Consider the following 27,574-nt stretch of genomic DNA (forward strand, 5'->3'; position numbering starts at 1 on the left):
TTGCAGGTTGTAGGTGGCCTAGATATCCACAAAAAGATGGTGGTAGATGTGTGACTCCTATCAGAGAGTACCACCCAACACTTTTGCTTTCTTCTCCATCTCTGAAGATCTGCTCAAGACGTCCAGCAATGCTCTCTGTGTATTTAAATGGAAGTATTTTTCTCTGTGAAGCCACATTTTCCACCATGAGCCTCATGAAGCCAACTAAGTGTTATTGAACTCTAATTCTCTCAATAACTCAGTGTAGCACTTTAAAGTCTGAAGGACAGCACCATGAAAAGAGCATATCAATGTGGTGGAGAAAGGGAAGGGGTTGGCTTTTTAATTTATTTTTCTTCATCTTTTATAACAAGAAAGTATCTATATATACATATGTAAATATTTATATATAGATATATGTAGCTTTCTATATATGTAGTAGGTTGGCTTTAATTTAATATACTTGATTCAGAAACAAAACAATAGAGTACAAAAGTGCCAAGCAGAACATAAAACGTCCTTACTTTTATTTCACACAGTTTTATATATAGATAGAAGACTGTATAATTGGAGCCGGGTGTGTAGGCCAGCTATTTTCCTTTTCCTGTGCTTTCTCCTTTGAGATTGACAAAGCATTTGTTAACGTCCTATTATTTACCTTAATTACAATTTTGTAACAAAAGAGTCTGTAACTTTATTTATACTTATGAATATATTTCCAGGGACTACTTCTCATTGCTGAGCAGCTTTTAATACACCTCTGCTTGAGGAGAAAGTCTAGTTCATTGCTACTGCCAAGAGCTAGTTTCTGTGTTCATATAGTAACTGCACAGTGCTTATGGCTGCTTCATTCTGGTACTTTGTAACTAGAAGCCATTGCATTTATTAAATGTCCCTCAGTAATGTAAGTGCTAGTTGTGATTTTATACATAAAGGCCAGAAGCTGTCTGAGGCAATCATGATTTATTATATGTATCACTTACTGAAGAATACCTGAAGTGATCATGTAACTGCTTAGAATATCCTTTGTTTGATTACATGGGTAAATAATTTGTCATTAAACTTGTGTTTGAATCATGAATTTCCCTTCTGTGTTTCAAAAGACTTGCAGCTAATCTAAAAACTGGTGATATTTAATATGCATGTATCTAAATACCCATGTTTTTGGTTTAAATGTGAGAAATCTTGCTAATCTATATGCCACAGAAGAGCAAAATTTTATCCAAATTTATACCTCTTAAAATTTCTTTACCATGAGGGATAGAGAATGCATGATGGTTTTTTAAATTTGCCCATGTAGTTGATAATGGATGCTAACTTAATAAATTTGTGTGATATAAAAGTAGTATATCATGTTCTACCATTTGATCTTATTCCTTCCCTTTTCTGCAAAGGTACTATTGGCTTGAAGAAAAATATTTTGGTTAGCTTTTTATGACAGTAGTCTTTCCCTTTATAATTTTTCTATAAAAACTGGTTTTAAAATCAGTGGAAAAGGGCAGGTTGAATCAAGGTGACTGAATCTGAAATTGAGCACACCTGCCTGCCATCGCTGTTCCTTCAACTGAGTGCTGCACATCATGGGCTCTGTCTGTGAGAGAAAAATCCCGGTGCTTGGTGTCCTTGCATGACATGGAGTTTTGCATGTAGATCAATTTAAAATGTAACTCTTGTTTACATAATTTGCATAATTTTAAAAGATAAAGTTGCCAAACTTTGGAAATGTTAATGTCCATTCAGACTGAAAATCTCCACTACATGTAACTTTCTTCCTCTGGATCAGTGGCATGGCTTATAATCCCAGCCAGTGGTTTGAACTGTTCCAGTGTCAACTGCCATGTGCTCTGCTTCAAGGGGGAACTAGTCTTTTGTGAATTTTTTGTACATAAGTATTTGTTACAAATATTTTAGCAAATGCTTTCTATTTCTCTTGCTTGTGCATATCTTGGCTGGCGTTAAAAAAAATAGTGCAACATTATTTCCTTACCGGGGAATGAGGGTTCTTCTTCTTATTCTTTCTTTTCTTTTTAGTTTGTGTGTGGGGGTGGGCAAGGGAGGGAGCAGTTTATGTTCAATGTTTAGTTTTTCTTCTGCATGATACGTCATGTTGTGGGATCTTTAGAAAACTTCATACTGTATGAATAAAATAAAATATTTGAAACTTGCTTGAATGTATTCAGAGGTCTTTGATGTCCTTCCATAATGAGGAGAGGCATTTTCCCCCTAGTCCTTTAAATTCCTAAGAACAGTCTGATAAAGTGACATTTAATCTTTCTATAAAAACCTACAAATTCCTGTAGTACTCCCTGCTGCCCCTATGAATTCCCTTACTACTCACCCTCTCTTTGCTCCAGCCCTGTTAGCCTCCTGTGGTACTTGGAGTCTTGGGTTTGCTTCTATCTTAGGCCTTTGCACTATCTGTCCCTTTCTGCCCCTTTTCCTTCCCCGTATCTCATAGTTAATGCCTTCACAGATGTTTGTTCAGTTATGTCCTAGCTCAAAAGGAACTGTCCTGGCTACCTTATTTAAAAATACAGATATGCTTGGCTCTCCTTTCCTCTGTTATTTTTCCTTCTTCAGGGGCATTTATCTTTTTCTGATACAGTTTACTTACGTATTTTGTCTTCCCTAAGTACTGAATAAAACAAATGAAAATTCCACAAGGGTAGTGGTTTATTGTTCACTGATAGCCCCAGCCTAGTTGTCCAGAATTTTAGCTCCTGGTGTTTACTTAGTAAGTACTTAATAAATTAATTTGATACCCTGTTTATGTAGGTTGTGATTTTATAATAAATGCTATTCAGTACCTTGTCATTGCATTAAAGGTAAAATCGGTATTTTTTGGGATTTCATTTATTCAGTAATCTGGCTTTCATTTATTCAACTTTACAGTCCCTACTACATGTCCGGCACGTGCAATAGGCACTTTAAATGCTCCTGCAAATGACATCCCTGGCCGATGGGTTGAGGATGTTTTATATCCAAAACATTTGTATTGCCAGGTATGCACTAGTTACAATGGGTTCTGTGACTTGTTAAAATATACCAGGGTATAGCCGCGCGTAGTGGCGCATGCCTGTAATCACAGCTACTCGGGAGGCTGAGGCAGGGAATTGATTGAACCGGGAGGTGGAGGTTGCAGTGGGCCGGTATCATGGTGATTGCATTCCAGCCTGGGCAAGAGAGTGAGACTCATCTGTTGCCCAGGCTGGAGTGCAAAAACCATCCCAGGAGTAAAGGTTTGTTAAGCCTAAGCAAGTAGATGGATTTAAGCACTCGAGCTTTTTTTTTTTTTTGAGACAGGGTCTTGTTCTGTTCTTTTGGGCTGGCGTGCAGTAGCATGATGACAGCACACTACAGTCTCAGTCTCCTGGTGTCAAGCAGTCCTACACCTCAGCCTCCAGAGAAGCTGGAACCACAGATGCATGCCAGTGCTTGGCTGTTTTTGTTTTGTTGAGACAGGGTGTTTCAACACCCATAGCCTGGCTATGTTGCCAGGCTGGTCTTGAACTCCTAGGCTTAAGCAGTCCTCCCACCTTGGCCTCCCAGTGTCAGGATTACAGGCTTAAGCCACCGCACCCAATTCTTTTTTTTTAAACCTACTTCTAACAGTTGTAAAAGTAGACAAGATGACTATTCAAGGAGCATGAGCTTTCTTTCATATCTACCATCTTATTCTAGGTGGCATGAGAGTTCGAGCCGATTTTCTGGAGGAAACCCCATGGGTCTCCCTTGTCAGCCACAAATAATACCTAAGAAAATGCTCTTCTCTCAGGCCCATCCCTCTGGCAATGTATCAGTGAATATATGTCAAGTATGTCAAGAATTGTACCAGATACTGAGTATCCAAAAGCATAAGAGGCCTTAGGATGGCAGGCAGACACAATAGCAATATAGCTTGACAAGTGCCATAGAAACAAAAGTATTTAAGACTTACTGTCTTGGCCTTAGAGAAGGGTTTAATTGAAGTTATTTGATCCAGGTTGTTAAGATCCACTGCCAGTATGATAGTCAAATTTATTATCTCTACTCCTTTCCATCCCAAGAGTTAGTTGGGTTCCCCTCTAACATTTTCTCTCCCTTTCAAAAGCCCCAAGTAGTACTACTACTTCTGGGGAACAGGAGATATAAGCACTTAACTAAGTGGGGTGGGGGAGCAAAGCAAGTCCTTAAAGCAAAATTCAGCATTCCAAATCTTAGCAGCTGCTAGGAAAATATATTTGCTCTTGTATTAGTTGTAATTACACAAGAAATAATAAAGGATAAAGGAAGTAATTTGGACAAAACCAAAATGTTGCCCTTTAATACATAGGACTCATATTTTGCCAATTGAAATGATGCTTTGAACTTCCTGCCCATTCCTTGAAAGTTGATTCAAAATATTAACGGTTACCTAGCAATGGTTCAATGCAGTCCGAATGCTTGGAAAACCTGATTGAAGGCATGGACCCATTCATTCCCCAGGAAAGTATACTAAGTAGTCACAATTTTGAATATAACTTCCTGGATGAAGGATGAAGGTAGGCAAGTACCTCTGGAAACCTGCACAGACTCAGAAAAGAAGTCCCAAGTATTTGACTTTTGCAAAAAGGTATGAGTAAAGGGATCTGATTACACATCCTTGCTCCATGCCGGTGTTGCCAAAGGATAAAAAATAAGAATTTGAGGTGGGACATATTCAGCAATTTTCAGTTGGATTCTCAAGTATTTTGCAAAAAAAAAGCATAAATGAACAAGTTTCCCATGCACTGTACGAACTATCTTAAACAGTAGCACATTTAACTGATAGAAAGGAAACAAGCTTAATAATGTTTTAGTTCTTACATGAACTTTCTAATACTCCTATCACTGAAGTTTACATGATTTCAAGGGTTTTAGAGATACACAAGAGAATTATCAAAGTCACGTTTAATTAAGCTGCTTCCATTTTACAATGCATAAAATAATGATATACTATTTAAACAGGCAGAAATGAGCTAATCTGCATTTATAGAACAGATTTTTGCGTGAGAAAAACATTCTTTAACACTTCACATTTACTAAGAGGAAAACAGACTTAGGATGGTTCTAACTTATTTTTCAATTTTAGAATTATTTATTCAGTGGAAGCCATACTTCAAGTACCCACACAACCATTCTGTTTTTAACTTTCAGTGTAATCTTCAAAAATTACATGAGATAATCAACACTATTATAAATAGGCTTTGTATTAGACAGTTTTGCCCAACTGTAGGCTAATGTAGTGTTCCAAGCACTTTTAGGGTAGGCTAAGCTAGGATGTGCAACTTTTGGTATTTTCATCTCACAGTGGGCTTATCTGGACATAAACCCATCATAAATTGAGAAGCATCTGTATATCCAACATTGGTTATGTATACTTTCTTTAAATGCTCATTTTAAAATGAAACTTTAAGGCCTGGTGGGATGGCTCAAGCCTGTAATCCCAGCACTTTGGGAGGCCGAGGGCGGGTGGATCACGAGGTCAAGAGATCGAGACCATCCTGGTCAACATGGTGAAACCCCGTCTTTACTAAAAAATACAAAAAATTAGCTGGGCATGGTGGCACGTGCCTGTAATCCCAGCTACTCAGGAGGCTGAGGCAGGAGAATTGCCTGAACCCAGGAGGCAGACGTTGCGGTGAGCCGAGATCGCACCATTGCACTCCAGCCTGGGTAACAAGAGCGAAACTCCGTCTCAAAAAAAAAAAAATGAAACTTTATTTACATCAACCCTGTGATATAGTTCTTCAGTTTTTAAAACTGCAAAACAGGTTCCAAGATGAGCTCTTACTGACTCATACAGTATAATACAGCCCAAACAACTGCTTATGACCTCTCATTCACAAGTCAAGGCTGGGAACGGTGGCTCATGCCTGTAATCCCAGCACATCAGGAGGCTAAGGCAGGAAGATCCCTTAAGGTCAGGAGTTCCAGACCAGCCTGGCCAACATGTGAAACCCTATCTGTACAAAAAATTAGCTGGCTGTGGTGGCAAATGCCTGTAGTCCCAGCTACTAGGGAGGCTGAGGTAGGAGGATCACTTGAACCTACAAGGTAGATAGAGGTTGCTGTGAGCTAAGATTGCATCACTGCACTCCAGCCCATCCCCCCAAACAAAAAATTATTCACATCACCCAGTATTAAGGAGTGGTCATCGTTCAGAGAGGTTTTTCTAAGATAATCTATTAAATCACAATTTATAAAGAAGAAATGTTTATTAATTTTTATGAAGTTATGAATTTATAAAAGTATAAATTCACACAGAGCTGTTTAAACAAGGAGTTTCCAAGAGTATTATAAACTATGCAATCTGCTACATGTGATTTCAAAGAAATGATAAATTACATCTAATGTGTAGATATAATAATAGAATCAATTTTTGATATTTAAATTATCCTAAAACCTGTTCAGTGTGAATACTCTTAAACCCTTCTTTTCTGTTTATGCTTCTGGCTGAGAATGGAAGAAAGGATGGAGGCTTCAAATGACTGCAATTCTTCAGATGGTTTCTTGTGACCACTCGTAAAGTATTTTTCTCCAGAGTCCAAAGGCAAGATAAAAAGTCTCCGACTTGAAATCAGAATCGATCTGCTGATCTGCTAGCCACAGCTCGAATATTGCCATAAACCTTGGAAGGAGGATTTCCTGCAAAGCGGGGGAAGAAAAGTATATATACAAATAGACTCACATTTACAGAGCCTAGAGCTATCCCTCAGTGTCTAAGGAAGACTGGTTTCAGGAATCCCATAGACACCACAATCCTTGGATGCTCAAGTCTCATATATAAAAAATAGGCACATTAACTACCTACATCCACCCATATACTTTAAATCATCTCTAGATTATTTATAATACCGAATCCAATGTAAATGCTATGTAAATAGTTAATACTGTATTGTTTTAAAATCTGTATTATTTTTTGCCATTATTATTTTTTTCTGAGTCTGATCTGCCGTTGGTTGGATCCACAGATGTGGACCTTGCAGATCCAGAGGGCGGACTGTATACGAAAAAGAGTCTAGAACCCTAAAAAGAACAGAGACATTTTCTTTAATTGGAAATTACCAAAAAAAAAAAAAAAAAAAAATTTTAAAGGAAATAATACCCAAATATTCTCCAAAAACTATTTTAAACTTCTAAGAGCAAAAAGCACTGAGTTGTCAAAATATTTCAAAAAGAAGCCAATCACTGAGACCAGGGAACCAGGGAATCCCACATGTTTTCTGAGCAAGCCGCTAAGATCCTGTGCCTTATCTGAAGGTACTGACTTTGCCGCAGGATCAAGAAAATGGGTTAAGTGGATCAATTAAATTGCCTGAAGCTGGTCAGCAGCTCCTTTGTTGAACCTAAAATGTGACGTTCCCTTCTATTCTACAATGGTTTTTCTTTGTACCTTATCAGGAAAGCAGCAAAGATTGAAGCATTATTACCCAATAAACACTTTCTCTTCTCTTGCCGACAAATGGAATCTAAGTAAAAATATTTCTACTTCTGGTCTGGTGGTGGCTCACGCCTGTAATCTCAGCACTTTGGGAGGCCAAGGAGGGCGGATCACAAAGTCAGGAGTTTGAGACCAGCTTGGCCAATATGGTGAAACCCTGTCTCTACTAAAAACATAAAAATTAGCTGGGCGTTTGACGGCATGCACCTGTAGCCCCAGCTACTCAGGAGTCTGAGGCAGGAGAAGTGCTTGAACCGGGCGTCAAGAGGCTGCAGTGAGCCAAAATCATACTACTGCACTCCAGCCTGGGCGACACAGCAAGACTGTCTCAAAGAAAAAAAAAATTCTGATTCTTTCTCTAGGCCCACATTTGCCATCTCCCAAGGGTATCTACTTGCTATCTTTAATATTACCCTGATTACCCTAAACTGCTTTGCAAATGTAGTTTGACTCCAAAATTAAAATGACAATGAAAGAAACTGCTATTACCCAAGATTAGGTTGCAAATGGCAGTTCTTGCCATCTTGATGTTTTGGAAGGAGCCAAGGATGTGAACTTTCCTGAAAGAAAGAAAATGAGACAAATTAGTGGCTGAGATGCTGTGACTCATCCCTGTAATCCCAACACTTTGGGACCCCAAGGTGGAAAGACTGTTTGAGGCCAGGAGTTTGAGACAAGCCTGGACAACATAATGAGACCCCATCTCTACACAAAAGTTAAAACAGCTGGGCATAGTAGCATGTGCCTATAGAGTGCCACTACATGCCAACCTGAGCGAGAGCAAAACCTTCTTTAAACAACAAAAAAGACACATTATAAACAAAAAAGCATTTCCTTACCTAAGTCCTGTACTCCAGAAATGCTGTGCACAACTCCACAAATATACTAAAAACCACTTTTAAAAGGGTGAATTTTATGGTATATGAATTGTATCCCAATAAAAAATTATTAGAAAAGACAATTTTGTTTAAAGTCTGTGAAGATTCTTAGTTAATGATGGCTCCCAGCCTGTGAGTGCTTTATGTGCCAGGGCTTTCTATGCATGCCCTCATTTAAGCCTCACATGACTTTATCAGGTGACGTTATTCCTGTTTTACAGATCAGGAAAGAAGTTTGTATGAAATCCAAAATCCTGCCCAAGACGACACTCTGGCAGAGCTGGATAGTGAATACCCAGAAATGTAGTACTGAACTCAACTTCAACACAATTGGTTTTCAACTGCAAAGTTTTCTAAAAATTATCTAAATTTCTTCAGGGCTCTGAGGATCATCCAGACCCTTTTAATGGCCATTCTTTACTGAATGACAAATAAAACTGACAAGATACAATTTTACCTTTTTGAGTCCATTTTCCAAACTGTTTTCACTGTGCCCTGTACAACAGTTATCAGCTAAAGCTTCTATATCTTCAAGCCCTGTTAATATTCCCTTCACCTTCTGGTTTTAACTAAGGCCAGTTCTCAAGTGGTGGCCAGCTTTTCCTCCACAAACCAGCTATCTCTGGGCCTGGGGGAGGAGCAGGTGCCTTGGCTCCTCATGCCACATCCAGACCACATGCTCTCCTTCCTGCCTCCCTAAAAACCCTCTGGCTTTGGATCTGCTCTCAGGCCACATCACCGACCACCCTGCTTGGCTGCGGTCCTCAGCTGCCCCTGCAGATCGATCATCTGTGAAGAGGTCTGCTCCTGGCTCACTGTCTTTCTCTTGCTATTCCCATCACCATGCTCAATCATGTCAATACCCATGTAGATGATAATCCCAATATGCCAGCCTCTCGGGTCCTTGATATCCTTTATGCCAACATGGGGTCTTGTTTTCCACCCTACTCCAGCCTCTTACACCCATGGTCACACACTGAACTTGGTCAATACCAAAAGTTGCAACCCCTCATAATTTCAATTTCAAACATCCAACTTTCTCTCTACCACTTTGTCATTCCAGCTCATCTCAACACCAGTACTCCTTTACTGCTACCAGGACCTCCCATCTATGGATCCTACCTACCTTGACCGCCCCTCGCCCCCTCACATCCCACCTCCCTTCCTCTATTCACAATCATCCAGAGTTTCTATTCACTCAGAGTAAAAGCCAAAGTCCTTATGATGACCTCAAGGCCTTATCTATCACTCTCCACTCTCCTCCTTTGGTACTCAGCCAAGCTCCTTGCTCACTGGCAACTGCCAGATGTGCCCTCAACTCAAGACCTCTGTGCTTTTCCCTTCCTCTGTAATGCTCTTCCTCCAGACACCTGCAGATGAACAGAACAAACATTTACAGATGCGCCTTCCCCAAATTCCACTAAAATGACAATAAAAATATGAGAAGGAGAAAGCGGTAACAGTAACAAAATCCAGAAAGATGGAAAGCAGATGGATGAGATGGAACTGACTGTGCAGACCCAAGTCAACTGATGTCAAATCAGCAGTGGGAATATCAAGAAGCAGAACTCCAGGACAGAGACTCCAAGAGCCAGGGTACTCTAATGCAGAGGGGCCAAGGGCACAGGGAACCCAGGATGATGGCTGTGTAGCCAGAATGCAGGCAGAGAGCATGGGGGCGCTTTTGGAATAGATGTCTCCAGGAGAGGTTTCTCAAATATTAGATGCATTCGAATACATCAAGAGGAGATACAGACAACTTCTAGCTTTTTACTGAATCAGTACACTGGAAATGAAGAAAGCACATAGACACATAAGAGTTACTTCCTCAAGTGAAAACAATGCTGCAAAAGAAAGACAAGGCAGTCACAGTGTTTTACCCGGCTCAGCTGTACGTACACTGGGCACTGATTTCTGTTTTCAGGTAATCCTGAACACTAATCTAACGAAAACCACAAGGGGACTATCAGGTGGAGAGAAAGGAATAAATAAACTGGAGTGTCAGAAAGGCTGAGTGTGTGTGTGGTGAAATAAGGGGGTGAAAGACAGCTAAATCTTCATTTTTCATGGTAGAAAGTCAATAGTGAATCTAAAAAATAAAACAAGAGGCTGCACATGAACAGAATATCTGAAAATATAGGATAATTTAAGAATAGCTAAAATAGTTGAAATTGGTTCCCCTGAAAGGGTGAAATGGAGGTAGGCAGCAGAAATTTTTGGCTTTTTCAAACTACGTATATGTTTAACTTTGATTAAAATTATTTAAAATATAGCATGAAAGATGAGGTAATAAAGACAAGAACAGATAAAGTGGGAATAGTTTTGCTGCAGAAGTAATGGGGCAATAGTTGGAATGGAATGGAGGTTTCAAGACACATAGACCACATCATTTCCCATCTGCTATACTAAATATGCCTGGAACCAATTATTTTTAGTTTTCTATCTGGCTCACATTATGCTTTGCCAGGTTATTAGCAACTCATCAAAAATAACATTTATAGGTACATAACAGCCCATCTTAACAGCTTTATTATAACTAATATAAACTGTTAAACATGGATTTTTTAACTAGCCTGTGTATAGCAAAAGCAAGAGTCAGTACATCTCTTAATTTCAAGTAGTCTCCAATTCAGTTTGTAAGTAATTCAATAGCAACATTATTCATAATAGCCAAAAACTGAAAACAACCCAAATACCCAGCAACTGTGAATGGATAAACAAAATGTAACACAGCTGACTTTTGAACAACCCAGGTTTGAACTGCACGGGTCCAGCTGAGATTTGAAAAAACCCACAGAGAAGCTGAGTATTGTAGAAATGTCCACAAAATTAAGAAAAAGCTATGTCATGAATGTATAAATTGTATGCAGGTACTAGTCTATTTTAGCATTTACTACCATAAAATATACACAAATTTATTATAAAAAGTTAAAATTCATCAAAACTTACCCACACAAACACAAACCATATATGTTGCCATTTGTAGTCTACAGAAATGGAAACAAATGCAAAGATGGGTCGTAACTCCATATAAGTAACTATAGTGCATACTGTACGACTGTAACAATTTCACAGCCACGACTGCCTATTGCTCTTGTGGTGACCTCAGGTGTTGTAAGTATCCACTTAAAATGCCATATGATGCTGATCATCTCCCACAAGCAGTTTTGACTCTCCAATAAATTGTCTATCACAGTCAAAAGTGATCTCTTGCTATTCTTGCCTATTTTTAATCTTTCATGCAATATTGTAAGCTTTGAGTAACACCATGGACCCACACGAAGTGCCACTAGTACTGTTGGAAGTGCTCCAAAGAAGCACAGAAGTCATGACAGTACAGGAAAAAGCTGAACTGCCTGATACATACTGTTGTCTAAGGCCTGCAGCTGCAGTTGCCTGCCACTTCAAGAAAAACGAATCTACCATAGGACCACTGTAAAAAAAGGAAAAGGAAATTCATGAAGCTGTCACTGCAGCTACAACAGCAGATGTGAAACACCTGCAGTTCTGCCAAATTCCCCTTTACCTTATACAACAAAAAATAAAGCCTCTAGGCAAAACAGAACAGACCATGGCAATAAAATATCAAATTGTAAACAAGACCTAAGACCACCCAGGCAAGGGTTAATCCACATACCCTACACGTAAGGAGTAAACATTCTAACTGCCACAGGTATTTTTCTTTTTCTCTAGCAGCTTACAAGCAAGGGCCTTGTGATAACATCAAAACAATTACAGCTCACCAATAACTGGATACAGATTGACCCCAGCTTCCCTCTTCCCATGCCCTGTTCTACAAGCCATAACCACAGCTTTGAATGGACAAGAGACTTATTCCAGTAACATTCTCCTAATAAGAGGCCACTGATGATGGACTGGTTCTACCCGCTTCCAGAGGCAGTGTATTAAGTGCCTTCATGTCCCTGTCCCTACTTCATCTTGTATCTTACAGGGTCTAACTGTCTCATTTAAATGTTAAGTCTCCACCCCACAGCGACCAGAGGTTGTATGTTACATTTACTCAGTATACAGGCATTAGGACCTCTCTTATAAATATTCATAGCTCCTCCTATTACCTGTTAAATAAGTATACTTGGCCCACCCATTCAGCATAAATTCCTGTCTCATCCTTTCCTTCTTCAAAGTGTCTGCTTTTGGTCTCTGCTGAAGGCTATACTTCCCAGCCTTCAGAATAGCCACTCTGCAGACTGCAACCTTTTATAAGAAATAAAGTTTCCTCTCCAAATTTATAGATCTTGTGATTCTTTTGTTGACAATCTCAAACTGGAAATGTAGCTTTTATGTGGGTGCGGGATTGTTCTAAGAAAGATATGTCTATAGACTCTAATATAATTGAGAAAAAAAATGAAGTCATTTTGTGACAACTTACAGAAAAAGGAAAGTAAAAGATCTAAAGCTGGAGAACTTAATGCCAGCAAAGGATGGTTTGATAATGTTAGAAACAGGTGGCTTTAAAAATGTCCGGCTAACAGGAGAAGCAGCTGAGAAGTAGCTTCTGGTCACCAACGGGCAGCAGACGAGTTCCCAGATGCCATTAAGAAAATCACTGAGGAGAAATAGCATCTGCCTGAACAGGTTTGTAGTGAACATGAAAAGTGTCCTGTTCGGGAAAAAAATGTCACAAAGGGCAATTATTAGTAAAGAAGAGAAGCAAGCACCAGGATTTAAGGCAGGAAGGGAGAGGCTAACTTTACTGTTTTGTTTAAATGCACTCAGGTTTATGATCAGGACTGCTCTTATCTATAAAGCTGCTAACCCCAAGCCTTAAAGGGAAAAGGTAAACACCAGTGGCCTATCTTTTGGATGTCCAAGAAGGCTTGGACAAAGAGAGCTCTTTTTCTGGATTGATTCCATCGATGCTTTGTCCCTGAAGTCAGGAAGTATCCTGCTAGTAAGGAATGTGTTTTAAAGTTCTTTTGATATTGCACTATGTCCCAGCCACCCAGAACCCCATGAGTTCAACGCTGAAGGCAACAAAGTTGTCTCCTTGCCCCTAAATAATTCAGCCTCCAGATCAGGTAGTCATGAAGACCTTTAAGGTTCATTACAGACAGTACTCTGAAAAATACCGTCAATGATATGGAATAGAACTTGAAAGAAAGAATATAATAAAAGTCTGGAAGGACTAAGCCACTGAAGACACTGCCATTATTACGGAAAAAGCTGTGAAAGCCTCACGCCTGCAACTATAAATTTCTCTGGACATGTCCAGAGGTTTTGTATGACATTGCAGGATTTATGACAGAGCCAACCAAGAAATTATGAAAGAGACTGTGGATATGGCAAAAAGTGAGGGGTGAAGGGTTTCAAGATATGGATCTCAGAGAAATTCAAGAGCTAACAGACGCCACACCAGAGGAATTAATGGAAGACGACTTGATGGAGATGAGTGCTTCCAAAGCAGTGCCAGGTGATGAGGAGGATGGTAGAAGCAGCAGTGTCAGAAAAGGTGACATTAGACAATTTGGCAGAAGGTTTCTGATTATTCAAGATTCTTCTGATGTCTGTTATGACAGATCCTTTTATGATATGGGCACTGAAACTAAAACTGTAAAGGAGGATTGGTACCCCATAAAGAAGTGAAAAGATGAAAAAGTCAGAAATTATAATGTATTTCCATTAAGTTCTAGAGTATGCCTGCTTCTTCTGCCTCCCCTTCCACATCTTCCACCTCTGCCACCCATGAGACAGCAAGATTAACCCCTCTTCCTCCTCCTCAGCTTGTTCAACATGAAGACAAAGATGGAGACCTTTATGATGATCCACTTCCACTTAATGAGTAGTAAATCAATTTTCTCTTCCTTATGATTTTTAATATTTTCTTTTCTCTAGCTTACTTTATGAAGGAGTGCAGTATATAATACACATAACATACAAAATATCTGTTTATCAATTGTTTGTTACAGGTATAACTTCCAGCCAGCAGCAGTAGTTAAGTTGTGTGAGAGTCAAGTCATACATGGATTTTCAACCACGGTGGAAGTTCAGCATCCGTAATCCCTGCAATACTCAAGGGTCAACAGTATACCTATGCAATGAAATAGTACTTGCCAATAAAAAGGAACTACTGACACACCCAACAAAATGAAGGAATTCAAAATAACATGCTAATTAAGAGAAGTCATACAGCAAAGCCTATATACTGTGCATTTCCATTTACGTGAATTTCTAGAAAAGACAAGATAAAAGTGACATAAATTAGAGCAGTGGTTGTCCCAGAACAGGGTTGGGGCAGGCAAAACTGACCACAAAGATGAACAAGGGAATTTTCCAGAGTAAGAGAACTGTATGAGTGTCAGGGCACTACAATGCATAAACATTAGCCAAAAACTCATTGAACTTGGACACTTAAAACAGGAGAATTTTACTGTATGTAAATTATGCCACAATAAACTTTTAAAAAGTTCAACTAGTAAATTCTAGGTTAATACTTACAAAATTTACCAGTGATAAACTTAATGACAGATTATAATTTCATTGGCAAATCAGTTACAGTTTGGGATTTTAAATTCTTTTTTTTTTTTTTTGAGACAGAGTCTTGTTCTGTCACCCAGATGGGAGTGCAGTGGCTTGATCTTGGCTCACTGCAGTCTCTGCCTCCCGAGTTCAAGCAATTCTTCTGCCTCAGCCTCCCAAGTAACATGGGAGTATATGGGATTATAGGCATGTACTACCACCCCTAGCTAATTGTTTTTGAATTTTTGGTAGAGACTAGGTTTCACCACGTTGGCAAGGCTGGTTTTGAACTCCTGCCCTCAAGTGATCCACCCACCTCGGCCTCCCAAAGTGCTAGGATTACAGGTGTGAGCCACTGCACCCAGCCATGGATTTCTAAATTCATAAAAGGTTTCAGGGCTACTCAGCCAGTCCATGACTTAGTGATGACTGAAGACTTTTTTTTTACTTTATAATTGTGCCAAAGTGATACACATTCAGGATGCTCTTCAATTTTTAAAGAGAAGCACTTTGGGAGGCTGAGGTGGGTGGATCACGAGGTCAAGAGATCAAGACCATCCTGGCCAATATGGTGAAAACCTGTCTCTACTAAATACAAAAAAATTAGCTGGGCATGGTGGCACATGCCTATAATCCCAGCTACTTGGGAGGCTGAGACAGAAGAATCGTTTGAACCCAGGAGGCAGAGGTTGCGGTGAACCAAGGTCATGCCACTGCACTCCAGCCTGGGCAACAAGAGCGAAACTCCGTCTCAAAAAAAAAAAAAGAGAAGTATCCTAAGACAAAAATGAACTTTTGACTTACAAGATCTTTAATTTATAATAGGTTTGTCTGGACATAACTCCACCATACAGTGGGCAACATGTGTATATCGATTTTTAAAAATTAATTTTTTTGATACAGGATTTCACTCTTGTCACCCAGGCTAGAGTGCAGAGGTGCCATCATGGTTCACTGTGGCCTTGACATCCTGGGTTCAAGAAATCCTCCTACCTGAGCCTCCTGAGTAGCTAGAGCTATGGGTGTGGACAATCACACCTGTTTAATTTTTATATTTTTTTGTAGAGATGGAATCTCCTCATGTTGCCCAGGCGGGTCTTGAACTTTGAGGCTCAAGCAATCCTTCCTCCAACCTTGGCCTCTGTGCTCAGACTATATATAGTATTTTTATTTTCATTTTGTGAAGAGTCTCACTCTGTCACCCAGTCTGGAGTACAGTAGCATGATCATGGTTCACTGCAGCTTCAGCCTCCTGAATAGCTGGGACTACAGGTGTGGGCTGCCACACCCAGCTAATTTTTGTATTTTGTTATAGAGAAGGGGTTTTGCCACGTTGCCCAGGCTAGTCTCAAACTCCTGAGCTCAAGTCATCCATCTGCCTCACCTCCCAAAGTGCTGGGATTACAGGTGTGAGCCACCATGTCTGGCCATATTTTTAAATGTGGTGTGCATTTCCACATTTTTGAAATTTCTAGTTCAAAACAGCTTCTCCCAAGGCTCCCTATTTGACTCTAGGCTCAATCCATAAAAGATCAACAATATAACCATATACCTGGCTTCAGGTAAAGAGGGCCACCAATACAGTAGTATAGTTATCCTTAAGGCATAAGAATATATAAAATTTAGATTCTATATAATGATGAGTCCTCCAGTGCAGAGCAAAATTGAGATATTAAATGAAATTATTTTAGGATTTAGTCGCAGGCAGATCCCTCCTCCTCTCAGTCAACTGTTCAGTTTCCTAACTTCATAGTATTATATAATCTCTGAGCCATCTGCCAGTAAGATCCCCAACTGGCAACACAACAGCTTCAACCTCAGACAGGAGTAATCCCAGCTTCACTCTGGCACCTTTATTTTAAGCCCCTATCATCTTATTTATGTTCACATATAACTGCTCTCTAGCTTTGCCTAATGTACGATACTCCCCTTCCTTTTATAAAAGGTGAAGACTCATACTGGCATTTGAAATACTGATTGCTTGTTCTCCCCTACTAATTTAATCGATTCCCTTTAGATTTTATTTGCTTATTTATTTATTTTTGGTAGAAGGGTCTTGCTCTGTCACCCAGGCTGGAGTGCAGTGGCACAATCTTGGCTCACTGCAACCTCTTTCTCCTAGGTTCAAGGGATTCTCCTGCCCTAGCCTTCCGAGTAGCTGAGACAACAGGCACGTGCCATCCATGCCCAGCTAATTTTTGTATTTTTAGTAGAGATGGTGTTTCACCATGTTGGCCAAGCTGGTCTCGAACTCCTGATCCTAGGTAATCTGCCCGCCTTGGCCTCCCAAAGTGCTGGAATTACAGGCGTGAGCCACCGTGCCTGACCTGAGATATTATTTAAATCTTCATCTGTAATAATAATTTCTTTTAATAGCATTTCTAAACATTTCCTCATTGCTAAATGAGAAAAGGATCTATAATTTTTGAAATTTCCTCAACTTAAGCCTCTTTCAAAGTTGGTGACTATTCACCCAGAAGAATACAGATGATTCCCAACTTAAGATGGTTCAACTTGGAATTTTTCAACTTTACAAGGGTGCAAAGGTGATACACATTCAGAATGCTCTACTTCAAATACATATACAACTGTTCTGTTTTTCATTTTTAGTACAGAATTCAATATTTAACATCTGTCATAAAGTAGGATTTGTGTTGGATAACTTTGCCCAACTGTAGGCTAATGTGTGTTCTGACCACATTTATGATAGGCTAGGCTAAGCTATAATGTTCCATAAGTCAGGTATATTAAATGCATTTTAGACTTACAATATTTTCAATTTACAATGGGTTTACAAGGAGCATCTGTACTGACAAATATTTAGCAGCATTATACATAAAATACAACTGTTCTGTTTTAAAACAAAAGATCAAATATAAGTTACGAAAATAATTTTGTCAAGATTAGATACTTACACATCAGCCAAAACTATCCGCGTCCGTGTCACATTCTCTATGGTGAATTTGGTTTTTCCTCCTTTGCCAGCAATTCTTCCTATTGCCCTGGATAGATGGTCTCCCTTTAAGGGTTTAACTAAACAAGAAAAGCAAGACCTCAGGAGGTAAGTCATTACAGTGCACCACCCACTTCCACATAAAGTTTAATGATAAACTAAATTTCTCTAAATAACACTATATTTATTTATTTTATTTTTTTGAGACGCAGTCTTGCACTGTTGCCGGGCTAGAGTGCAGTGGTACTATCTTGGCTCACTGCTACTTCTGCCTCCTGGGTTCAAGCAATTCCCCTGCCTCAGCCTCCCGAGTAGCTGGGATAACAGGTGGGTGTCCAGCTAATTTTTGTATTTTTAGTAGAGATGGGGTTTCACCATGTTGGCCAGGATGGTCTTGAACTCTTGACCTCATGATCCGCCCACCTCTGCCTCCCAAAGTGCTGTGATTTACAGGCGTGAGCCACCATACCTGGCCAGTATATATGTTTTTAAAAGTTGCTAAAAATGCAGCTTAATTGATGCTATTAGAAAACTGAGAGTCACATCACAATACCAAGTCAGCAACACAAGACACAAAATTTCACAGGAAAAGACCACCACATACTCACCATCTGTAATTTCAAAAGACTCTAGGAAGAGGTCATCCAACCTGATGAGGGCAAGTGCATCCTATAATATAAAAACACTGTTAAATCCATACACTCTAGAGTTAGAAAGCTACTTTTTCTTTTTTTTGGAGACAGAGTCTTGCTCTGTTGCCCAGGGTGAAGTGCAGTGGTGTGATCTCAGCTCACTGCAACCTCTGCCTCCCAGGTTCAAGCAATTTTCCCACCTCAGCCTCCCAAGCAGGTGGGACCACAGGCATGTACCACCATACCTGGCTAAATTTTTTGTATTTTCTAAGGAATGATAGAAAGTGTGACAAAAAGAAAAATAAAGAAGAAGAAAAATAAACTTTTTTTATTTTCAGTAGAGACACAGTATTACCATGTTGGCTAGGCTGGTTTCGAACTCCTGGCCTCCCAAAGTGCTGAGATTACAGGCATGAGCCACTGTGCCTGGCCTGTTTTACTATTTTTTTCAATGCCTAATCCATTGAAATGTTCACACTGAGTATTTTTCAAGTCCTCATTTTACATGTCATGGAATTACTCACCTCCACCTGAAAGCCAAGAATAAAAGCTTTCACAAAATCAGCTGCTTTTGTCAGAGCACTAACATCCCTGGTTTCTTTACAAGTCTGTAAAAAACAAAAAAAAGGTATAAAATACAGTTGAGAATCAAATAGAAAATGTTCTAACAAAATACTAGAAATGTCCTTTCCCATTATTAGAGACTTTCCTTCATCACCTTTTCCCAATATATTCTGTATGACACAGGTTCTGGTGGGGTAAGTGCAATATTTCATTTGCAAAACAAGACCTTTCCAGCTCCAAACCTTGGCCGTTCCACCCAAAGAGTATCAAATAACTAACTGCACTATATGGTCAGATTTTGGGGTTAACAGCAAGACTCCTCTAGCACAACCCAATCTCTCACATTCTGAAGGACCTCTACCTTCTGCCCATCCCTTCAATGCCCAAGCCTGTCCTAACTCTCTTTTCCCTCGAGGCAGTCTTCCCTGGGAGTCCTGACTTAATCTTCCGATTTAGTTATCATTTATATGTTGATGTTTCTTAAATCAACAGCTCCAGGCCTAACTACCTGCACACACCCGACAGGGGAAATCAAGAATGATTGAAGTCCTGATCCTGACATCAAAGTTTGTTTGATAAATGCAGAAATAACTGTCATCCATAAGATGCCTACCATTGTAAATAACATGTACTATAAATAACACACTTTATACACCATAACTCTAACCTTCACAAAAACCTGGAATGTTAAGTGATACAAATACCTTCACATATGAGGAAACGAAAGTACTGGAAACCAAAAAAAGGTAAGATTCAAACACAGGTCTGATTCTAAAACTGTCATTTCCACTATCCCATACACATCCAGAATCTAGCTGAGGAGACCACGTATTCAACAAATTTAAAACCATATGGGCTTTGTAATGGGAAAGTCCCCCAGGCTTTCACATTTAAAACTAGACCCTAGTTCCAATCCTGTATGTGACCTTAGGCAAGTCCCATAGATACTTCAGGTCTTGAGTTTTCTCATCAGTAAAATAAAGAGGTCAGAGTGGAAGATCCTGAGTGTTCCCTACTAGTCTAATAGAAAGTTTCCCTTATTAGTCTGATATTTCCCTTATCAGTTTATTGGCCAAGTTTCCTCACATCTTTAAGATGGGAACATCCTGAAGACTAAATAATGTAGAGCATGCTGCAATACCACTGTGTGTCTGGTATATGGCAGCATTAACAAATGTTAGTGGAATCCAAAGTGATGATTCTGCAATAAATAGGACAGTGAAGCACATGAAAAGTTCAGGGCACGGAAGAATGACTGAAAAATGGACATACCATAACAGAGAAAGAACTTGAGGTAGATCCAGAAAGACACTGGCACTAAAGTAGAAAGGGAAAGGAGCAGGGAGGAGAGGACTTCCTTCAAAGGGCAAAGCCATTAAAAAGTATGGACATAAAAAAAATGGTGAGAGACAAATTTGTGACTGGATCTCCCAGTTGAAAGGCAAGTTAAGCCAGAAGCTTTTTCCTTTAGAAATGTTGAAGATGCCAAGATGTCATAATAAAAACACTGTGGTCTGGGAAAATTAATCTGGCACTGGCAGATTGATGAGTGGAGAAAGGAAAGACTTAAAACAATGAAATAAGAGAAACCTACAAGGAAACAAGACTCCTTGGCAGGAAACCATAAAAGCCTGAATGAGAGGGAATGACAACAGGGACAAAGAGGAGTTACTCTGTCTTGTTCTGTGATATTTTAAACTTTATCAACTATTTAGAATAGTGCCTCTTTGTTCCGTTATTATATTCCACTAATGGAGATGAGACTACACCAGTCCTATGATGTTATCAGAATCCTTAAAAAGGAAAATATAATTAATTTTGGTTATCGATTCTGGCATGAAATTGGCACCCTAAAAAGAAAGCCCAAAGTAAATTAATTTTAAATGTCTATTTCCTGGATTGACAGCACAGAATTTAATATATATATATATATATATATATATATATATATATATATATATGCTGGGCATGGTGGGTCACACCTGTAATCCCAGCACTTTGGGAGGCCAAAGCAGGCGGATGACCTGAGGTCAGGTGCTTGAGACCAGCCTGGCCAACATGGTAAAACCCGGTCTCCACTAAAAATACAAAAATTAGCCACGTGTGGTGGTGGGCGCCTGTTATCACTAAGCCAAGATCTTGCCACTGCACTCCAACCTGGTCGAAAGAGCGAAATAAAATATGTATATATGTGTGTATGTGTGTGTGTGTATATAGTGTATGTGTATGATCATGTGTGTGTATATTTACATTTTTGATATCTATATTTATATATAAAAAATATATATATACACATTTTAAATTTCATGCTGTCAATCAACCAAAATTATATTTTCATTTTTAAGGATTCTGATACCATCATCAGGACTGGTATAGTATGATCATACATATATGTATAATCGTGTGTATGTATGTGTATGTGTGTGTATTATATATATACACACACATATGTATCATACACACACACACACACACACATATGATCATACACATATATACAAATAACCGGTGGCTTTTTTTTTTGAGACAGGGTCTCACTCTGTCAACCAGCCTGGAGTGCTGTGGTATAAACACACACACACACACACACACAATGTATATGTGTGTATATATATTATATATGTGTATACATATATACACACGTATATGTATATACACATATATGTACACACATGTATATATACACACACATAAGTACATGTTTCTTATCAAAATGACACATTTTAAAATCAAGAGTACCATTAAAATACAGTCATGCACTGCATAATGACATTTTGGTCAATGACCAACTGCTCACACCATGGTGGTCTCATTGCAGTATAATGAAGACTATACAGAAACCTGTTATATGTCACTGGATACTGGCAATGCAGATCAAGTAGGTGAAATGACTGAATCTCAGTAATTGTACTGGGACATGTGGTTTTCCATATTAAAAAATATGTAAACAAATACACCACCTATGTTTGTGTTAAGGACACTCTATAATGTTTGCACTAGGACTAAGTCATCTAACAAAACGTATCTCAGAACATATCCCTGATGCTGACTGTATATACTTCTTACAAAGCAGCAAGTACTTATGTTCATTGTTTACTTACTTCTATTTATGACAATCTCTTTACTCGACCTTTTCTCAATTTGATATTGAACATTATAAAAGATATACAGAAGCCGAACCAGTATTTTGGTATGATCTCAGAACTTACAAATCCAACTAATATTTGTATCAAATGCAGATTTTGAAGGCATTTGGGAAGTTCAAACTCAATATAGTAAATTTTTAAACTGGACAAAAACCATTTAACAGAATACGTCCCCTTAAGTAAAGTCTATTCAAGCCTTTTCATCTCTAGGAGAGAAAGCGTGGTGTATTGGGAAATGGCTGAGATTTTCCTTACCCTGATTTCTACATTCCTTGATTTCAAGTTAAAGCGTATCTGAAGTCCCAAATGTTCCACAATAGGAGTAAATATCTTCATCCAGTTTTCTTTTAATGGTGTGTATCTGTTAGCTGGGACCGGAATTTTCCTTGTTTCTTCTTTCCCACTCTGTAATAAAAGAACACACAACTCAGGAAACTATGGAGGGATGGTGATGGAGTTGTAAAATGACATCTGATCCACAAAGGGCTTCCTTTAACTGAACTAGTTACACTTCAAAGAATCACTTCTTTCAGCAAAACAGCCCCCCGCAGCTTCAACATAGCCCAGAGGCCACCGGCTTGATTGGCCTCTGGCCATTGCCTCGTTGCTATCCCACGGTCCCAGCCACATACCAGGAGCCCGTCACCACAGAGGGGCGGGAAGACTGGCCTCTTCGCCGGCCTGGCCTCTTCTGTGTCCATAAGGCCCGCATCCCCGCCCTCTCCCGCTGCGGACAGCTGTTCAGCCTGCCGTTTTTTCGCCCGCCGGCCACCCTTGCGGGTGACCTGGGTAAAGCCGTCCTCTGCCCCGGCGCTCTGTGCTTCCATTTCGGATTCCAACCCTGGGATTCTTAAAGCACTTCCGGCTGAAACACGTGCGCTGCTCCACAGCGCAGGAGCCAGCCTCTGCCAACCACCCCCGCAGCTCCGCCCCTATCCTAAAACGCCACAGGCCGGGGACCTGCAGAATTTGGGGGCGGGGTGGAAAGGGCATGTAGGCTGTCCTAAGATATGCCTGATGCTCATCGTCTCACTCCAGTCACGCCACTCACAGCACAAGTATTTTGTAATCTCTAATATGTATGTGTGCTAAAGACAGTGGGTAAAGGCGATAAACAAATTCGTTTTGTTGTGAAGGAACATTCTATGCGATCGCAGGAGCGTATCTGGCATTATCCGGAGATAACCACAGCCAACTTTCTAGGGCATCTGGGGCAGAGTACGGAAAGCAGGAGGGTCAAATTGCCCATGTTTGGAGTCTGGTTTCCAGGTTGGTGTTTTGGGGGGCTCTGGGTGTGGCGGTTGCCGGAGCTGAAATCGGCTGGACCATGTCGGCCTTCGAGAAGCCTCAGATCATCGCCCATATCCAGAAGGGCTTCAACTACACGGTGTTTGACTGTAAGTGGGTGCCCTGCAGCGCCAAATTTGTGACCATGGGCAACTTCGCACGGGGCACCGGCGTCATTCAGCTGTACGAGATCCAGCACGGGGACCTGAAGCTGCTTCGGGAGGTGGGTGCCGGGTCAAGCATCTGGACTGCCGTTGGGAGCGCGTGCAGATCCTGGGATCTGCATTTCTCTTTGCCAGAGTCTTCGTGCAGCATCCCCCCAAAGCATAGCTTGAGCCGCGCAAGACCAGAGAAGCTGACCGCCGACTGAGGAATGTTTCCTACTTAAAATGTTTATGCTCATCCGCGGGCTAGTTCCTCCGTGTCCAACCCTCCTGTCACTCCCAGTGCAGTCCGGCCAAAGCGGGCACCAGTATGCCTGCAGTATAGTTGGAAGAGGCAACCTAACACATTCGACAGGTATCAGTTGAGTGCCTGGTATTCCCAGGCATGTCAGTGGCAATGTCCCCGATCTCATGGAGTTTATTTTCTAGTGGGAGAGATACTCAGTTCGGTAATCAAAGCAACGATACGTAAATACAAACTGAGATGACTTGTCTCACACAAAGTAACATGATAACGGCTCTCTGAGAGTGAAAACAGATTTGGGATGAGTAAAAACTGATTTTGGTATGTGCATAAACTAGGCCGAACGAGGAGTAAAGGACAAGGTTTCCAGAGCTTCTGCATATGCAGAAGCTCAGTGATGGGAGGAAGTTTATCTCCTTAAGAAACTAGAGGGGTAAGCAGGAAGCAGACATTACAAGAGCTGTAGGACATTGAAAGGATTTATGCCTTTTTTCTAAGAAAAATGGAAAACCATTGAAAGGATTTAAGCAGGGTGTGGCAAAATTAGGTTTACACGTTGATTACTAGCGAAAGAATTAAAGAATAATAATCACTAGCATTTTATAGCTGTTTATAGTTTTTAAAAACTCTTAATTTAGGTTACCTAAAAGAAGAAAAAAGATCAGTCATAATCAGATCAGGGTTGTAATAGACTACTAGCGCAGGGAAGGTTAAGAACTCTGGGGATCAAAATTTATGGAGAGAATCGGCTTGGAGGAGGTAGGGACTACACTGGTAGCTAAAGGATGAATACAGTTGTTTGGACTGGTAAGTCTGGAATAGAAAGTATGTAAGACCCCATCCCACTTGAAATTTCCCTGAATAACAAACATGAAACATGGCCTATTCCTTTTTACCTTTCCTTAGCGTCCAGTAACCTGTGGCTTTTTTTTTTTTTTTTTTTTTTGACAGGGTCTCACTCTGTCACCCAGCCTGGAGTGCTGTGGTGAAAACACAGCTCACTGTGACCTCCACCTCCCTGGCTCAAGGGATCCTCCCACCTCAGCCTCCAGAGTAGCTGGGATACAGGTGTGTGCCACCACACCTAGCTAATTTTTTTGTACTTTTTTTTTTTTGGTAGAGATGGGGTTTCACCATGTTGCCCAGGCTGGTGTCCACCTCCTGGGCTCAAGCAGTCTGCCCGCCTCGGCCTCTCAAAATGCTGGGATTACAAGAGTGAACCACCGCACCCGGCCACCTGTTGCTATTCTAATGTTCAGTTCAGATTATCTAATGTATGATGTCCTTCCTGATTTCTACACAAAGTAAAATTTCTTTATATCGCATTTGGGGTTCTTTTTGTTTTTTATTGTTGTTTTCTTTTTTTTAGAGATGGCGTAGTTCTGTCACTCAGTCTGGACTGCAGTCGTATTGTCATACCTCACTGTAGCCTAGAACTCCTGGGCTCAAACCATCCTACTGCCTCTGCCTCCCAAAGTGCAGGATAAGGTGTGAGCTACCATTAAAAAGAAAAGGCATTTAAAGGATTTTCATTTTTTATTTTTTTTGAGACGGAGTCTGGCTCTGTTGCCCGAGCTGGAGTGCAATGGCGCGACCTTGGCTCATTGCATCCTCCGCCTCCCAGGTTCAAACTAGTCTGCCTCAGTCACCCTAGTAACTGGGTTTACATGTGCTTGCCACCGTGCCCAGCTAATTTTTTTGTATTTTTAGTAGAGATGGGGTTTCACCATGTTGGTCGGGCTGGTCTCATACACCTGACCTCAGGTGATCCACCCGCTTCAGCCTCCCAGAGTGCTGGGATTACAGACTTGAGCCACTGCATCTGGCCATTTATTCCTTTTTCAAAGAAAATGGGACATGATTGAAATTTTTCTTTTCTTTTTTTTTGTTTTTGAGATAGGTTCTCACTCTTGCCTAGGATGGAGTACAGTGGCAGGATCAGGGCTCAGACTTGTGACTTTTTAAAATAAGAATAGGCCTGGTGCAGTGGCTACACCTGTAATCCCAACACTTTGGGAGGCAGAGGGGTGGATTGCTTGAGCCCAGGAGTTAAAGACCAGCCTGGGCTACAAGATGAAACCTCATCTTTACTTTTTGTATAAAATAATACAAAAATTAGCTGGGCATAGTGACATGTGCCTGTAGTCCCAGCTACTTAGGAGGCTGTGGTGGGAGGATGTCTTGAACCCAGAAGGTCAAGGCTGTAGTGAGCCATGATTGCACCACTGCACTTCAGCCTGGGTGACAGAGAAAGACCCTGCCTCAAAAAATAATAAAATAAGAATATATGATTTGTACGCATTTCAAAAGTACGCTTACTCCTTTAGGTGGAGTAGAGTGCTTTGTCTTTTGTAGAAACGCTAGGGAATTTCAGCAAATTTTAAAAAGATAATTTTCTTTTGTAGCAAAAGTAATATGTATTTGTGATAGAACATTTAGAAAATATGACAGGAAAATGAAGAAAATATCACTCATAATCTCAATGCCAGGAATAACCACTAAGTGTATTTTCACCTGGATCCTTTGGGTCTTCTTTTTTTTCTACCATGAATAATCTGAGAACACACTATTTCAAGGTACTGTGTTTAACAAGAACCAAAGATGTTTAAAAGTTGAGTCCTTTCTCTTAAAGAGCCAACCGTCCAAAAAGAGGATAAAACTAATGCAAGAATACCTTTAAGAACTTACGTTGTTTTTGGCTGCTCTGGTGAAATGGAAAATAATATAGGTTAAATACTGGTCCAGTAACTCCCACTCTTTACTGGGCATCAGGATCATATGAGTGCATTTTGTGCCGTGTGTGTGTGTGTGTGTGTGTGTGTGTGTTTTAAAACATTTGTGCCTTGGTCCTACCGCTAGAAATTCTGACACAGTGGTACATATTTGTTGCATCTAGAGTAAAGTTTAGAAATTAGAATTTTTTTAAAACTTTTCCAAGGTGATTCTAATGAGTCTCAAGGCTGAGAATTATTGAGCTAGATGGGTCATTTATGAAAATATTAGGAAACAGACTTGATTTATCATTACAGAACTACCCTTAAGTCACATGCTCCAAAGCTCACGCGTCTTTGTTCTTTTTTTTTTTTTAAACTTATCACTGACTTGGAGCTCACAAAGCCTGTGCATCCAAGAAAAAAAATGTAAGGGAAGCATATCAGTCTTTGTTGAAGTCTTTATCTTAGTTCTGAAAGGATAGACAGGGAATGGAGGGCAGGGCCTCCATGTATAGTTGAGCAATTTTTTGCACCATACAAAGGTGTCTGTCTGGCTGAGTGAGCAAATGTGAACTAAAAGCTCTTTTTCCTTCATCAAGGCTTACATGTATAAGACTTCATCAGTTATAAAGGGCAACTTTTTTCTAATTGGCACAAAGATGCCATATGGAGTAGGGATGGCCCTGAAAAATGGAATCACAGTTGTAGATGTTTATATTATAAAAAATAGCAATAAGCTAATAAAATTCTGCTTTTTTAGCCCCTGTGCTACTGAGTTTACTGCCTGTTAGCATTTGGTTGGCTAGATCTTTTAATGTTAATTAAGTAGTGCCAGGATGTGGAGGAGGAAATACTGACAAGCTGTACTAGACCCACCCACATACGGAACAAAAATAGCTCTCACAGGAATTATTGATCTTGAGCTTCTTTAATCATTTTGACTTCTTATTGTAACAAAGAAAATGAACAGCTAGGTCAATTATGACCATCACTGATGGTCATTTTCAGTATCATAGGGCAAAAATTGTTAGTATATACTGCTATTCTTTGTTGAACAATCTTTGCAAGATAGAGCTTCATTTTTTAGCCATTTTT

At 40.0% G+C, this 27,574-nt stretch overlaps 3 protein-coding genes across 7 annotated transcripts in view; 2 read left to right on the forward strand and 1 right to left on the reverse strand.

Annotated features, from left to right (window-relative positions):
- The window catches only part of PPP3R1 (protein phosphatase 3 regulatory subunit B, alpha), a 69,638-nt gene extending 67,494 nt beyond the window's left edge, over positions 1–2,144 (forward strand). For both annotated transcript variants that reach the window (NM_001270720.2, XM_035271469.3), the window contains one exon: positions 7–2,144. In NM_001270720.2, the coding sequence (NP_001257649.1) occupies positions 7–54 (48 nt within the window). In that variant the 3' untranslated portion in view covers positions 55–2,144. The remainder of the gene's footprint in view (positions 1–6) is intronic.
- A 4,002-nt stretch (positions 2,145–6,146) lies between these two features.
- PNO1 (partner of NOB1 homolog) lies at positions 6,147–22,917 on the reverse strand. Its single transcript, NM_001270721.1, has 7 exons — positions 22,703–22,917; positions 22,326–22,475; positions 18,885–18,968; positions 18,337–18,397; positions 17,691–17,808; positions 7,910–7,980; positions 6,147–6,624 (listed from the first exon to the last, which is right to left on the reverse strand). Exons 1-7 carry the CDS (start codon positions 22,895–22,897, stop codon positions 6,557–6,559), a joined length of 747 nt encoding a protein of 248 aa, NP_001257650.1. The 5' UTR covers positions 22,898–22,917; the 3' UTR covers positions 6,147–6,556.
- A 148-nt stretch (positions 22,918–23,065) lies between these two features.
- DNAAF10 (dynein axonemal assembly factor 10) overlaps positions 23,066–27,574 on the forward strand; it is a 30,164-nt gene continuing 25,655 nt past the window's right edge. For 2 of the 4 annotated variants that reach the window (XM_008980581.5, XM_078348321.1), the window contains exon 1: positions 23,066–23,467. In XM_008980581.5, coding sequence (XP_008978829.1) covers positions 23,216–23,467 — 252 coding nt within the window. In that variant the 5' untranslated portion in view covers positions 23,066–23,215. Of the gene's footprint in view, positions 23,581–27,574 lie in introns of all 4 variants that reach the window. The other 2 variants (NM_001270719.1, XM_078348322.1) reach the window with 2 other exon arrangements.

This window comes from Callithrix jacchus, chromosome 14, assembly GCF_049354715.1.
Source record: "Callithrix jacchus isolate 240 chromosome 14, calJac240_pri, whole genome shotgun sequence".
NCBI lineage: Eukaryota > Metazoa > Chordata > Mammalia > Primates > Cebidae > Callithrix > Callithrix jacchus.

What these genes read in the sequence shown, in the direction of transcription:
- PNO1 (NM_001270721.1), bottom strand. Translation starts at nt 22,897, where the DNA reads ATGGAAGCACAGAGCGCCGGGGCAGAGGACGGCTTTACCCAGGTCACC. An exon ending in CAAGGAATGTAGAAATCAGG is followed by an intron (nt 18,969 to 22,325) that starts GTAAGGAAAATC and finishes TGTTTTTTACAG; the next exon opens with ACTTGTAAAGAAACCAGGGA. An exon ending in CATTTGCAACCTAATCTTGG is followed by an intron (nt 6,625 to 7,909) that starts GTAATAGCAGTT and finishes CCCGCTTTGCAG; the next exon opens with GAAATCCTCCTTCCAAGGTT.